This window comes from Anas platyrhynchos, chromosome 16 (assembly GCF_047663525.1).
Source record: "Anas platyrhynchos isolate ZD024472 breed Pekin duck chromosome 16, IASCAAS_PekinDuck_T2T, whole genome shotgun sequence".
Taxonomy (NCBI): Eukaryota; Metazoa; Chordata; class Aves; order Anseriformes; family Anatidae; genus Anas; species Anas platyrhynchos.
The window spans coordinates 13354978-13370406 of NC_092602.1; the positions used below are offsets into that span (position 1 = coordinate 13354978).

Genomic DNA, 15429 nt, shown 5'->3' on the forward strand with positions numbered 1-15429 from the left:
GAGCTTTAGTGCAGTCAATTTTACATCCTCACAGTCAAAAAGACAGAAAGAGCAAAGCCCCACAAGAAACCAAAAGAGAGAGAGAGAATTGGAGAATTGTCTACGAGCCATAAATATTACTGCTTTGTCCTACATTGGTCACTTGCTAGATGGGGATCCAAACAACCTCTATTCTGCTGTGGGAGACACTGATTTCCCCTCTAAAAGGATTTGGATCTCTAGGTCCCCAGGTGTCCAGCATCCTTTTGCTGAAATGACATTTATGTGGCAGATGGTACAAATAGCCTGGCATGCTTCATAGTTGTTGGATCACTATAAAAATAAAAACTGCCAGATGGCTGGCATGTTTGCTGGCAGTAGCACAGGACCCCACTGACTGATGAGAGGAAGTAAAGCTGCCCAAAATGAAATAATAGTGCCTGAATTTTCTTTGGAGTGCTTCTGAAGTGTGGCTTGCTCCATGTTGGATTTGACTCCTGCTGGCTAGGAAGGAACTTGTGACATCCCTTGGTCTGACTGTGCCAGAGGAACATCGCCTACATCTCTTCTCCTGATTTCATCTGTCCTCCCCAGCCAGGGCACGGGCCCTCTCCACCAGCCATTTCCCCTCCAGCAGGGGGTACCACCAGGTGCTGTGTACAGGAGGTTGCGTTGTGGGCTGAGATCTCCCCAGGACCTATGCAAGTGGATGATATGAAGGATACGTACTTGAGGAAACATCTTATATCCCATCCTCTGTTGTTCCTATCAAGGTTAAAGTCTGCTGCATAGTGAGGACTGTTGTACTTCAGGAAAACCACCAAAGTATGACCCTGGGTGCCCTCTACTTGGACTTTTTCCAGATGAAGCAAACATAAACCAGTTTAAACATGTCAAACTAAATGGATTATTTATTTTTCCTACCACAGCTATATTAATGCACCATTATCTTCCTAACTATAACATTGCAGGGCAGCTGGCAGCACAGGTTTGTTCTGACTGCAGCGAGCTGTGGCTGAGGTGAAGGCCAGAACACAGTTCTGTGAATCAAGGAAGGCGAAAGACAGGAATGAACCCCTGAGATTAGAGCTCCAGCAAGGATTTCCTATTTTTTACTTTATCTGTTTCCCCCATCAGAAAGGGGAACATGATCAGAGCAATGAGTTTCCCAGAGGATGGTGCACCAGCTGGTTAATACCTGCACAACTGCTCTGAACATCCCATGGACATATTTTGTTGGGGCAGTACATTTGTAAAAATTCTCAGTTTTACTCACCTGACCAGAGCTGTGAAAAGGCTTCTCTACTGAGTTTCCAAATTCTGATGGTGTCCTGACCTTATTTATGTCCATGCAACCTCACAAAGGCAATCAAGGGCTGAACATGTCCCTTAGGAACATGCATGTCTTTGGTCACATTTTACCTTGGCCTTATTTATTTATTTATTTATTTAAACAAGTTGATTGCCAATAATCTCCAAAATTCCAAGCAAATGTTATTATTTCCCAAGTTAAAATCTAAACAAATCTCAGCAAGCAAGCCTGAATTCAAGCCAGCCATGATACAGACATAACAGCAGAATGATAAAGACACAGATAATTTTGGCACTTCACATGGCCAGTTCATCAGCAGGCTAACAGGTCAGTGCCAGCCTCACATCTGAGTGCCACATGGTTGTAAATTTTTCCAAGATTGTTTTTTCATTCCTGAAATAAACTTGTTACAACTGTGAATCCCCTGCATCACTGAAAGCAGCTAAGCTACACAGACCTCAGGCTCATCAGCAGTATTGTTAGTACCACTCTTTCACAATCACTGCGGCGTTACTGCAGTCAAGCTGTTACTGAAACTAATATAAAATCTGGAGTAGTGTTCAGCTCTGCTTGTAATCCAAGCTCAGTTTTAGCTAATTCACAGCATTCAAAGAAGTTCTTTTCCACACACTTTTGTATAGTGCACAGATATCAAAGTGGGGGTTCACTTTCTCACATTTAAGTTAACATTCCAGAATTTAAAACTTTCCCTCATGACTGCTCTCGTTCAATTTGTTTCTCTGAAATACTAGGATAAAAATTATCTTACATCTCACAGCTGCTTCCTTACACCTCTCTTGCATTTCTGTGTTCCTTGGAAATTAGGCCCACCTGACAGTCTGCCCCATAAAACCTCTAACAGTTTGTCAGCATTTCTGGTCTCACAATATTTCAGGTTTTCAAAAGAAAGTGCTGCCAAATGGTTGGTATCCTACAAATTTGTTCATAAAAATGCCTCTCTGAAACAAAATAAAATCCACATGACACATTGTGATTCCTCCTCAAGCCAGATACAGAATATGAACATAGATCTGTACAGTATAATAAAATAGCAATGACAGAGAATCTTGAGAATATATAAAGTCATTTGTGCTCACAAGAAAGGTACAAACTATGCAAATATAGAGAGAGAGCTGCTGGATATTGGCAAAGGTGTGGAAATAAGCTGGAATGGTGTTAGCAGGAAGTAAGGCACTAGGGCAGGTTCCAAGTGCATCAAACTGACAAGGTCTGGATTGTGCTATGCTACAAGTGGAAAAAGCCAGACTTGACCATGGGAAGGGACAAAGAGTTAACCAAGGAGATTCTTGCTCAAACTTAAGAGAACTCAGAAGAAAAAGTCACCATCCTTGGCAAACAGTTATACAATCTTACCTCTCTGGACATTAGAAATGCTCACAGGTATTTATGTGGCAGGTTAGTTCTGAGGTAGCTCACTTATTTTCAGTCTTCCTTGCTTACACAGAATCACACAGAATCATCTAGGTTGGAAGAGACCTCCAAGATCACGTAGTCCAACCTCTGGTCTAACACTAACCAGTCCTCCACTACACTATATCACTAAGCTCTACATCTAAACATCTTTTAAAGATATTCAAGGATGGTGACTCCACCACTTCCATGGGCAGCCCATTCCAATGCCTAACAGCCCTTTCAATAAAGAAGTTCTTCCTAATATCCAACCTAAACCTCCCCTGGTGCAACCTTAGCCCATTCCCCCTTGTCCTGTCACCAGGCATGTGGGAGAATGGACCAACCCCTACCTTGCTACAGCCTCCTTTAAGGTACCTGTGGAGTGTGACAAGGTCGCTCCTGAGCCTTCTCTTTTCCAGGCTGACCAATCCCAGCTCCTTCAGCCGCTCCTCATAAGACTTATTCTCTAGACCCCTCACCAGCTTTGTTGCCCTTCTCTGGACTCGCTCGAGCACCTCCATGTCCTTCTTGTAGTGAGGGGCCGAAAACTGAACATAGTACTCAAGGTGCGGCCTCACCAGAGCCGAGTACAGGGGGACGATCACCTCCCTAGCCCTGCTGGCCACACTGCTTCTGATACAAGCCAGGATGCCGTTGGCCTTCTTGGCCACCTGAGCACACTGCTGGCTCATATTCAGCCGACTATCAACCATCACTCCCAGGTCCTTCTCTGCCTGGCAGCTCTCCAACCACTCATCTCCCAGCCTGTAGCTCTGCTTGGGGTTATTGCGCCCCAGGTGCAGGACCCGGCACTTGGCCTTGTTGAACTTCATGCAGTTGGCCTCAGCCCATCGGTGCAGCCTATCCAGATACTCCTGCAGAGCCTTCCTACCCTCGAGCACATCGACACGCACACCTAGCTTGGTGTCATCTGCAAACTTACTGAGGGTGCACTCGATCCCCTCATCCAGATCATTGATAAAGATATTAAAGAGAACTGGCCCCAGTACTGATCCCTGGGGGATGCCACTGGTGACCGGCCTCCAGCTGGATTTGACTCCATTCACCACAACTCTTTGGGCCTGGCTATCCAGCCAGTTTCTAACCCGACAAAGGGTGTGCCAGTCCAAGCCATGAGCGGCCAATTTCTTGAGGAGAATGCTGTGGGAAACGGTGTCAAAAGCCTTACTGAAGTCAAGGTAGACCACATCCACAGCCTTTTCCCTTGTCCAGCCATTGTGTCACTTTATCATAGAAGGAGATCAGGTTCGTCAAGCAGGACCTGCCTGTCATAAACCCATGCTGACTGGGCCTGATCGCCTGGTGGCCCTGCAAGTGCCGCGTGATGACTCTCAAGATGATCTGCTCCATGAGTTTCCCTGGCACTGAGGTCAAACTGACAGGCCGGGGTTTCCCAGGTCTACCTTCTGGCCCTTCTTGTAGATGGGCGTCACGTTTGCTGGCTGGTAGTCAACTGGGACCTCCCCCGATAGCCAGGACTGCCGATAAATGATGGAAAGGGGCTTGGCCAGCTCCTCCGCCAGTTCTCTCAGTACCCTCGGGTGGATCCTATTCAGCCCCATTGACTTGCACACATCCAGGTGCTGTAGCAGGTTGCCAACCATTTTCCCATGGATTACGAGGGCCACATCCTGCTCCCAACCCCTTCCACCAGCTCCCACCAGTACCCACCAGGGTACTGGGTATCCAGATAGCAACTAGTCTTGCTGGTAAAGGCTGAGGCAAATAAAGCATTAAGCACCTCAGCTTTTCCCTCATCTCTCATCACTAAGTTTCCCCCAGCATCCAGTAAAGGATGGAGATTCTCCTTAGTCCTCCTTTTCGTGTTAGAGACACGTTGTCTTCATCTGAACTTAGAGAGTGTTTCTTGCTGCCTGGTTCCAAACAGCAAACTCTCTTTAAATACCTGTAATGTCTTGATGGAAAGTTTATGCATTTTTCTTACACAAAAATAAAATCAATCTCATGAGGAAGTGCTGAGAGCATCAGAACGCATATCACACTGAACTGGTCTCAAGTGTTCATGGATTTCCAAATCACTGTTGGTCTCTGCTGACCAGTGCATTATGTTAAAGGCTGTCGTGGTGCCCTTGGAGAGGATGTCTGCCTGTTTGTGCTATCGTAACAGCTGCATTTATCAGTATGATGAAGAGAAAGGCAAAATAGGAGAACAGAAGCAGAAGGCACCCAAAAGAGAATTCTGGTTAAGAACAAAGTCACCTCTTTGAACCAGAACACAGCCTTTCTTTAAAACCTCTACAGTTTTCAGGCACTCCACTTCTGATAATTCACTTACATTTTCCATTAAAAGAAGACCCCCTTTTGTAAGAAATTAAATCTAGCATATATATACATATAGTTCACATGGAAAAATTTCATCCAGTTGTATTTATATGACTGTAAGTATAAAATAGCTATAAAAATAGAACTTCTTTGATGTGAATGTGATGTGAATGATGTGATGTTTTGATGGCAGAAGCTTACCCACTCTTTTTCTAGTGAAACACTACTTATAAAAAGAAAAATAAAATATTCAGAAGTTCAAGATCTAATATAACATCATCGTAACAATTTCTTAGAGCATTGACAATCTTGTATTCAAACTGGTGATTTATTTGGGCCCTTTGAACCTTGGCTCATGAATTTCAGAAAGTGGTGAATAAACATGTATATATGTGTTTAAAATCCACAGTGTTTTGACATTTACTTAACAGGCTTCCAAGGACACCAGGGAGAAGTTTCCAATTGTGTAGTTGATTCAGTAGGATCTATTGCTTAGACATGTGAAGCAAATGTTTTATGAATTTATAACTGAGCACAATCTGCTTGTATAGCTCAAAAGCCAAGGGTCTGTTTTCCCCAGATCTTAACTTCATACCAATGTCACAATGAAAATACAATTGTTTTTTAGTTTTTTTTTGTTTGTTTGTTTGTTTGTTTGTTTGTTTTCCCCACTGGATAAAAATAATACCTTAAAATAATCCTAAACTGCCAATTTAAAGTGTCTATTTTAGTCAAAGATTTGGAATGAGATTTTATAATGAACTATGAGAGAGGCACTACGTAAAAAACAAACTAGAGGAACATGAATTTAGGCAAATCGAAGGGATGACATCCTTCTTTTTCATGGCAGCATTATCCAAGACTCCCCCTGTGCCCACTCTCAGTGTCACCTCCCTCCAGCAGGAAGGACAGGGCAAGGCCAAGTGCTAAGGTGCAGTTCAAGCTCATTGCTGTGTGGACCAGTGAACAAGGATTTCTCCATCCCACAATACATTTTTAAATTCTGCCAACTGAGGAGCAGGTAAAAAATGTTTAGCTGAAAACTTTAAAAAGTCATAAATGAATACATATTGTCTTCCTAGCCTGCACAATCTTCTGGTGACATCTGAGACAAGCTTTCCAAATCCTCGTGGATTTGCAGAATGAAGATAGGGACTCTCTGCCGGAAATACAACTGCAAGGCAATTCCTCCCACCGTGCAGCATATCACTTTTCCTGTCTATAATGTATAAATTACTTTCTTCTTCAGAAATAGGATTTTATGTGTAAGGGGTTAAAATTATAATAGAAAAACCCATGAATTAAGTCTAATTTAAAAGAAAAAAAAATTACTTATGATCAACTTTTCCAGTACTGCATCACATAGAGAAGGATTTTTATGTGTCATGGTTCCCACTTGAGTTTTGTTTTCTAAATTATCATAAAGAAATAAAAAAGCAATTGAAAAACATTCCAAAAAAAACTGTGGCAGATGCAAATTAGAACAGACAGTTAAGAAGGGAGAAAATACTAAAAGCAGAACCATTAAATGACTGTAAGAAACTGGACAGTGCCTTCATGTTTCCCAGTTAAGCATTTCAGATCTCTTCAAGAAAGTTTGACTTCAAATATTTTGATATAAAACATCTTTGATCTCTAATTACTGATACTGCATGATATTAAAACTTATTATAGCATCTCATTAATCATAACAATCTCAAATCTGTTTGAAAGTTAGATATTTTAGAACTATCTCCAGTGGAAAACTGAATAATCTTCCACCAGCAATTAGTTGGTGAATGTCCAGTTTAATCCTGGTTAAATCATTTAATCTCTGTATATGGCTCTTTAAAACAGTTTTAATAACAGCGTATTTCTGCCATCCTATTTTTATCTTACAAGTTTGAAGCTCTGTAGGCAAAGCAGCATTTTATTATGAGTACAAAGAGTTCCTAGGAAAATGATACTTGGAAACAAGCTGTGGTAATTAGGCAATTTACAAATAGGAAAGACAATAATGGGTAGATGAAAACTGGGTTACCCAAACAAGCTACTTTCCATCCTCAAATGGCTCTACCAGTACAAAGGGCTCAGGAATTAATTACATTATTTGGATAGCAGACCATGGTGTTCTACACCATAACCCTGCCTTTGATGGCATTACAACATGTAACTGGGATTGCCGTGTGAGCAGTTGTGCTAACAGCGTTATTGAATCATTAACTCCTAATAGCAGTTTGGGATCATTCATTCCTCAAAAAGACTTCGCTGCAGCTCAGTGGGATAACCCTGGTTATGGTTGCCTTATGCTCCAAGCTGACTTGTGTTTCTATCTGCAGGAACCTCCGTGCTGCCATCACGAGCACATACAGCCCATCCTGCACAAGTACCTATCTCAGGGCTAAGCTAAGCTTCTGTCTAAAATAAAGGCAAACCCAACAGTCAAACCAATTAACAGAAGCCTGAGACACGGCCTCATATGCAGTGCACCCAGGCCAACAGATCTAACAAAAACCCTCTACCTGTACCAGAGAGGACACCACGCTTGTTAGTAGCCCACAGGGACAAATGTGATAAAGACTCCTAAGGTCCTAATGAAGCTCTGCTCCTTCTGCAGCACCACAAGGTATCATGAAGACAAGAACGTATTTGGTGGGGAGAGTGTCATGTTTGTCATCAAACTTCATCTGAAGACAGAGATGAGCATAAGCAGCAAGTAGAAGGTCCGGGTCATATTCTGGCTGAGAAGACGTTTGCTTGTCAGTTCTTTGGATAAAGAAACTGAGCACAGAGAAACTACAGTTAAGGGGTTTCAAATCTAAAACTGCCATTTCTTTCTCCTGCTTCTTCTACACAAGTCTCTGCTTGGCAGCTAGGTGAAGGAAGAGTAGCTGGGAGGCTCTTGCAAGCTGACACAGCAAATGACAGGGACCAGCTGGCAGCAGAGCTCGCTTCACATGGAGTTCAGTCTCGGCTGTTCATATTCCACAAGTCTAGTTACCAAAAGCCTTAAACAGAAACATCTCAGCCTCCTCAGTCTTGAAAATTAATCGTAAAAACCAGGCTGGTCTGTACTTGACAAAATCAGGCTAAAAAGGTGAGTATAAAGTACCATGCTTCAGGATTCCCACCTACAGTACAGACCCAGTACACACAGAGGTGTTTCACTCCATGCTCCATTTCAGCTCCCAAAAATTTTAGAAAACATGTATGGTCAAGAAATAGCAATACAACTTCCCAGACAGCAAGTTGTGGAATAAATCTGAGTTAGGCAAAAAATGAGCCCAGTTACAATCACTTACTGGTGTGGCGTGAGGATGCAACTGATGCATTTTTAACAGACAGAGTTATTCCTTTGCTTAAACTCACCTTCAGAGGCACCACTTGCATCAGAATGGCGAAGTTAGTGAGGTGGTTACAAAGACACACTGAGTAGTTGAGGTCCCCACTCTCACGCACACAACCTTCATTAGACCAGACACCAGTTCCATTGCTGCAAAGCACAAAAAAATGGAACATAATCTCTATCAAAATGCATCTTATTGAGGTTAATTCGACATGCATCGTACTGTACAGGAGACATAAAAGATTGAAAGCCATCTCAGGCTGGTGCATTCGCAAACACTCTCAGATTCTTCTCAACTCCATCATGAAAATGGTTAACAAAAATATTGACTAGAATAGGGCCCAAATCAGACCCCTCTGTGAATGTCACTAGAGATTTCCTCCCAGTTCTATAACTAGTGAATAACTGTGTATTTTATTTTTTTTTCTTAACATTGTGCAAACTGTTTATAGCATTTCAGCTAGACCCCAATTTCTACACTTTGAGAACTACCATATTGGACATTTCAATAATCCTGCAAAAGTCAAAACATATCATATCTGCTGCCTTCCTCTTATTCACTGTCCCACTCATCCTGTCAAAGAAAGTAATTTAGACTGATTGAGTTTGATTTCTAGCGACCCATCCATATTGACTGCTTTTTGTCACTTCATTCTCAGGGAGACCAAGAGCAGCCCCTGCTCCATTGAAGTTATGGCTGGCCTGGCCACGTGGCTTAGTCCCAGTGCTGTGCAGGAATGTGATCCTCATGGGATTGCTTATTCTTGGAGCTGGGAAAACCTGGAAACCCCTGTGCTGACACAGCCCTGCCACAGAGTGGGGACACAGGAGCCACATATTCACAACTAAGTGGAGTTCCATGCACCATAAGTCTGTCTGTTTCTTAACTATGTATTATTTTTTATATCATTTTGGGTCCTCAGGCTAGACTGAGTGATGTTTTTATTGGTACTTAATTTACAGACAGGTATTACCTCACCTTTCTTCTGTCCTTTGGAACCTCTTTGAGTTCTCAAAGGGAGTATTCTGTAGGTCAGAAACCAATTGCGTATTCTTTAACTACCATGCACTAGGGAATAAGACTATCCTGACACAAATAAAACTCTGTGGAAGGACAGATTTCACATTTCAATTTCTATCCCAAGGCAAAGCCTCAAAGGCACAAGCCTCAGTGGAAAAGCATACAGGAACAATGTCCCAACCATATTAATTTGCTTCATTAAAATCTGTTTCTAATTTACCATAATTTGTGAGTAACCATAACGATGAGTAACTGCTAACAGCTGGGACAGTTCAACATCCCTGAAACAAAACTTCAATAAAACAATTGCAGTGACTTTCCCATGTGCATGCTGGATAGGAGGGATCACAGCATTGCAGGCCATTGGCATATCAGTTAAATTTATATTATTACAGCTCAAAACCAGTTAATCCCCATGAAATTCAAAATTCACTAATTATATTCTTTCTCAATTAACTCAGCAAGAGCAGCATGCTTGGAAATCAAAAAGAGGTTAAATATATTCAGAACTAAAAAAAAGTAATAGTAACTGCTATTTTTCCATAGTTACTATTTCCTGAGTGAAATTTAGGGTGACATTTATTTACCTTTTATTCTAATTTGCATTCAGGGGCATAATATTTCTTCATTGCATGCATTGGCCAAAACTCACAGCTCTTAAATACAGATCTCACATGGTATTTTGAAAAAGGCACAGATCCACAGAAAACAATGGTTATGTTGGAGGCTTGCCATCTTAAAACATCCAAGTGTCTGCCCAAATGGATATATTCATAAACCATCATAGCATGATCAGTATCAGTCTGCATTTTAGTTTTGATTCCAACACTTTTCAATCTCTCAATCACCTACTTAACACAAAGTCAGTGAAAAAAAATGCTCCTATTTATGGTAAAAAGTCACAGTGAGATTGCATTTCTTGTAAAGAGTTTCATTACTTTCATTTACTTCCATAAATAAAGGAGAACAAGAAAGTAGGTAATATGTAGCATCACAAACTATGTGCAATTTGATTAAATCAAGTTAAAAAAATTAAATTATGTAACATACCTATAGTCCAGAAATGCACAGTAAAGATGAACTCTGTTACTCTTATTTAGTGCTAGGCTGTATTGTTTGGGAGTCTGCAAGAAAGAAAAGAAAAGCCTTGAAGGAATGTTTAAAAAGAACCACAATCCATTGTTCAATCAGTTCAAATTCCTATTATTATAATAACTTCCCTAGACATTATAGATTAACCACCTTACTGAAAGCAAATTATTTTGTTTTTTCAGTTCTCATGGTTTTATCACAAACCCCAAACATGCAAGGGCTGCTATTGTCTAATGTTTACATGCTGGAATTAAATTCACGTCACTTGGAGTGAGAAATTGGCATCCCATTTAAGTAATAACAAAACAGACGTCCTTATTGTACATAAGCACAAATATATGTGTTAATTTTTTCAGCATATATTTCACTTCTTTGGGTTTTGTTCACATTAAGTAATAAAAATCTCGTATTTTAGGATTAATAACACTGAAATATGTGCATTACAATGACCAACTCACATACATTTTCTTTCCACCATAGTGATTATATTTAAATATATAATCAAACTGAAAGAGCAATGCTATAATCCAAGATTTTATTTTAACAGACTTCGGCAGTATGGTGACATAATTTTTATCTTTCACAAACAGATTTGGCCACATTAAGTCTCCTCCATTCAGAAAGGATTGAAACCTCATTCTCCACTCTATTGCATCAGTTTCGTGAGAAAATGATTAAAACAATATTGGAGTGAATTATTAGTTCATTATAGACAATATATGCAAAACAGAGGTTTCCAGTATCTGTTCTACCCTTTTTAATATAACAATCCCCCAGATCTACTCTGTGGTAGATCCTACCTTAAGGCTGTTTTTTTTTAATTACTAGAATCTTCAATAGAAATTGTGAATTAACAGCCCTCGGATTATTGCAACACAAAGTCAATATTTCTGTCAAACCAGAAAATAACAGAGCACTGTCCTCTTTGTTTTAAAGAAGAAAGAGGTAAAAAACAAACAAACAAACAAAGAAAAAAAAAAAAGCATGCTGAAATTCAAGGAAGTACAAGAAGTCTCTGCAATTTTCTTCCTCTTCTCCCACAAGTTTGAGTGTCAGGCACAAGGTAGTACAGTTGCCTCCTTACCAACGATGATAAGACATTTCTAACCCAGGACATTCATGCTGGATTTCCACATACTCCCAATAGCTGTGCTGTAGATAAGGCCATTTATATCTTCTTAACTCACACCTCTGGATAACATAAATGGAATTTTCTTATCTACTCGAGCAACTTCTGGATAAAACTTCTGGTTCCCTGACTGAGCCTGGTTTTCCTAAGACTTCATCATAGAAACAGCTGAGATTGCAGGCTGGATACGCCCAGAAGTGGGGTTTAGAGAAGACAGACTGCCACTTATCTGCTGAGGGTCTCTATTTTCCCCCTCAGCTCTAGTCACTTCCCGTAGCATTCTTCCAGGAGGGGATCAAAGCAAACAGTAAAACTTAAAGTGTCTGACACTGAAACTGAGTCCAAGCAGGTGGAGGAAGAAGAGCTGGCTGCCTGCTGTCTCCCCAGTGCTCATTAAACAAGCTGGCCCCTCTGCATTTTAGGAAGTTACTACTTTGTACCTGTTTGTAATTCCAGCAGTGTGGTCTGATGGCAGAGTGCCCTGAACAAGAAATCAGTATCCCTGCCAATATTCATTATAACCCCAGCTACATGTGGTCCTCATGCTGATGGGGGACAGGGCACAGAGCTGCTGACCTTCCACTCTCATGAGAGGATGGCACCATTGAAGTGGCAATGGGACAAGCCCCCAGATTACCTGAAGATGTCTCACTGATATAACTCCAGGTCCAATCATGCCACTTTCTTTCCACATGTGGTTACAGAGATGCAGTAAGCCCAACTATATGATGTTGATTAACACAGGGGAGTCCTTCCTCATCTTTGAAAGCCCTTCACTATTTCTGGTTGTTCTCTAAAGGTCCTGCACAAAGCCCCAAGAGCTCACTGGTATGTTCCCTGCTAGTTCCATCAACTGTGAACTTCCCATTCCTTTCAGAATGTACCCTGTCTTGAGCGTGACCTTTAACTACAGTAGGGGTCTTGCACACCATCCAAACCACATATGAAATATGGAGTGCCTTGCAGAAGCTGCTTCTTTCCCTTAATCCCACCTTTTGCTGTTCAGATTACTTTTGAAGACTGCAAGTTCAGAAACTGCAGAAGACTAATGATATAGCCCATGGCTGGAAAAATGCCTTCTGCAACTTCAGTTAACCTAGGGTTTTATTGACAGTTCACTTTGTTTTACCAGCAACAAGAGCACATAGCATAATGTTTGTCCATTATGCTATATAATGTTACGTCCATCATGACATAGCTTTCCTGAAGTAAGCAATTGGAAGAATGTCAGTTTGTATTGCAAATTATTTCACTTTTATGAGAGTAAAGCAGTGGCTGGGAAAAAAAAAAAAAAAAAAAAAAAAAAAAAAAGAGTGAGATCTGCTCTAATAGCAGCTAAGATTATAAGATTATACAATAACTGTTATTTCTGACTTGTGAAATATCTGTAGATAAATCTTGATTCTTAATGTACTAAATGAAAAGGGCACTGCACTGCAAGGTCAGGTTGGAATAAGACATAATACTTCAGTTGTGTATCTTTTCACACAAATAAATCCCAGATGTATGTTTTACCCTCAATTAAGTATCTCTGGCAAGGGATGAATTACTGTTTTTCTCCATCTTTGACTCTAAACACAGATGTCACTCATTAGACAAAGAAGTACACCAAGTAAAGCTATACAGTCTCTGGACTATGTGCTATCCAGAACTGTATGTAAACCCACATGGAAAAAATACATATAATGTGTATACAAAAAGAATCCATACCACTTCAACTATTTAATTTTCTCAAAGGCTATGTTCTGTGTTTTTACATGCACAATGCAGGCATCACAAGGCTTTTTCTGTGCTATTCATGACAACTGCGTAACAGTCATCTTCTCGGAATTCATTGAAACTCTGTAATAAAACTGTCAAAAGAATAGAAACCCACCTAACATATAAGAAACTGGCCACAGTGAGGAATAAACCCTCACTGATCTTCCACAGCTCTACTTTAAATTACTCAATGAAAAACAAACTGTCTCAATACTGCATTTCTTAAGTTAAACTATGTGTGACAGCACAGATGTGACTTGGATCCTGTAGCACTGAGGATATTGATTTAATGTCATTGATAACAAAGAACTTAATATACAAGTAGGCTTTTACACTAAAAGAATAAGTCACTTGAATGTTTATAAAAGCCTATGAAAGGACAGTTTATGCAGTTTTTAGTAGTATGGAGAGAGAAAGTGCCAGTATGTCTAGTAATGCAGGGTCTGTTTGTCAGATCTTCTCCCTAATTTCAGTTCTTTCTATCCATTCTTCTGCATGGAGAGGGCTACGTGTTGTAGCTTCAAAAAGAATTACATTAAATGAAGCAAAGGGCAGGCCACTGGCAAGCAATAGCCAGGAACACAACCCATGTTACTGAAAAACACAGTACAAGCTCCATGTCTCTATTTAGACCCCCAGCAGAAATAGAGCGGTTCAGCATCCCTTATTCTAACCACTGTTTTTTGGTAAATTAGTAAGACTTAATGCAAGCCACAGAAACTCCTTCTATGTGTTGAGGGTATGTAGAGTGTGATGGGGATACGGTACTTAAACTGCTGGGAACTAGGGACAAGGCCATGGTTAGTGGGGGGAGAGGCCAAAAAAGGGGGGTGAGGGGCTAAAAGGACTGCTGGAAACCTTCAGAAAAACCTAGTTGCAGGAAATGTCATGAACAGAATTGCAGAAGAAAAACAGCCAGCCAGCTGCTGCTGGGGAGTTCTGCCAAGGAAGAGAAGCCAAGCAGAGGGTGGGGTGAACCTTTGTGAGATTAGTTTGTTTCTCCTCTCCTCCCCTGAATTTAAAAAGCAAACAAATACTTAGTGGCCACCAAGGGAAGAGGGTATGCACTTTCTAATTAAATATATGTTTTTCTCAAATGTGAGGAAGGAGATTTCTTTGGGCCAGATCTGCCATTGGTCTAAACTCAGTAGCTCCAAGCCCAAAGGTTAATGTTGGACTTTCTCTTATTCAAAGCACTTGATAATTTAGTTAAGATAATTATTAAATAAATAAATAAATAAATATTAAGATAATCAATAGACTAGATAATTAAGTTAAATTTGGTGTTAATTTGACTCTGTTTACAAAATACATAATTTTGTTTAATTCAGAGATTTTGAAGCCTTGTCCTCTGAACATCCAAACACAGTGGATTATTTTGAAAGTGTTGAGAAAGGGCTCTACTGCAAACCACCACTTGTCAGTACACTTCTGTCTTTTGTGCAGTTCACAGCCCCACTAAAAGATTCTTAAAGGTCTGGGAATGAACCTTGATTCTCATTTATGGAATAAGTTAGAGACTAGTCTTATTAATTTAACGATTTCATCTCCACACTGTGACATCCTAAATGTTTGCATGACCTATCCAGGACCACATGACCACTGACTTTTCCTTCTAAGATAATCTACTTCTCTTACTTAAAAAATAAAAACTTTAAGATACTTTCATCTACTCAGCTCCCTGAAAAAAAATACAGAAGAAAAGAGAAAGAAAGACTAACTACCTATTTCTATATTGGCTGTGTTGTTCCAAGCTGTGAGAAGACTGCATTGCAAAGGACCTGGGACCAGGTCACCCAACCATTCTAATTTAGAGTCTGTTTGACTGATTCACCCTAAGATATAACTAGCATGTGTAATGAAAAAACTATTACAAATTATACGAAAATGAATTTATCTTATCCACAAGGAATTATACAGTGTTGTGCATAAAAGCCAGACCTTCACCTGATGTAAATCAACAGTTCCATTGTGGTCAACAGTGCTATGCCAGCACACACTTACTGAAGTGATGCAGTGAAATATGTAGGCTCCCAGGGTCAACATGAAAACCCTTAGAGCATATTTCTTAATGGAACAAACATACAGGTGTG

General features: G+C 40.4%; 1 protein-coding gene across 3 annotated transcripts in view; it reads right to left on the minus strand.

Moving 5' to 3' along the window:
• The window catches only part of ADGRD1 (adhesion G protein-coupled receptor D1), a 156946-nt gene that overhangs the window by 59398 nt on the left and 82119 nt on the right, over nt 1–15429 (minus strand). For all 3 annotated transcript variants that reach the window (XM_005018076.6, XM_005018078.6, XM_021271364.4), the window contains 2 exons: nt 10405–10478; nt 8357–8480 (listed from right to left, as the gene is read on the minus strand). In XM_005018076.6, the coding sequence (XP_005018133.4) occupies nt 8357–8480; nt 10405–10478 (198 nt within the window). The remainder of the gene's footprint in view (nt 1–8356; nt 8481–10404; nt 10479–15429) is intronic.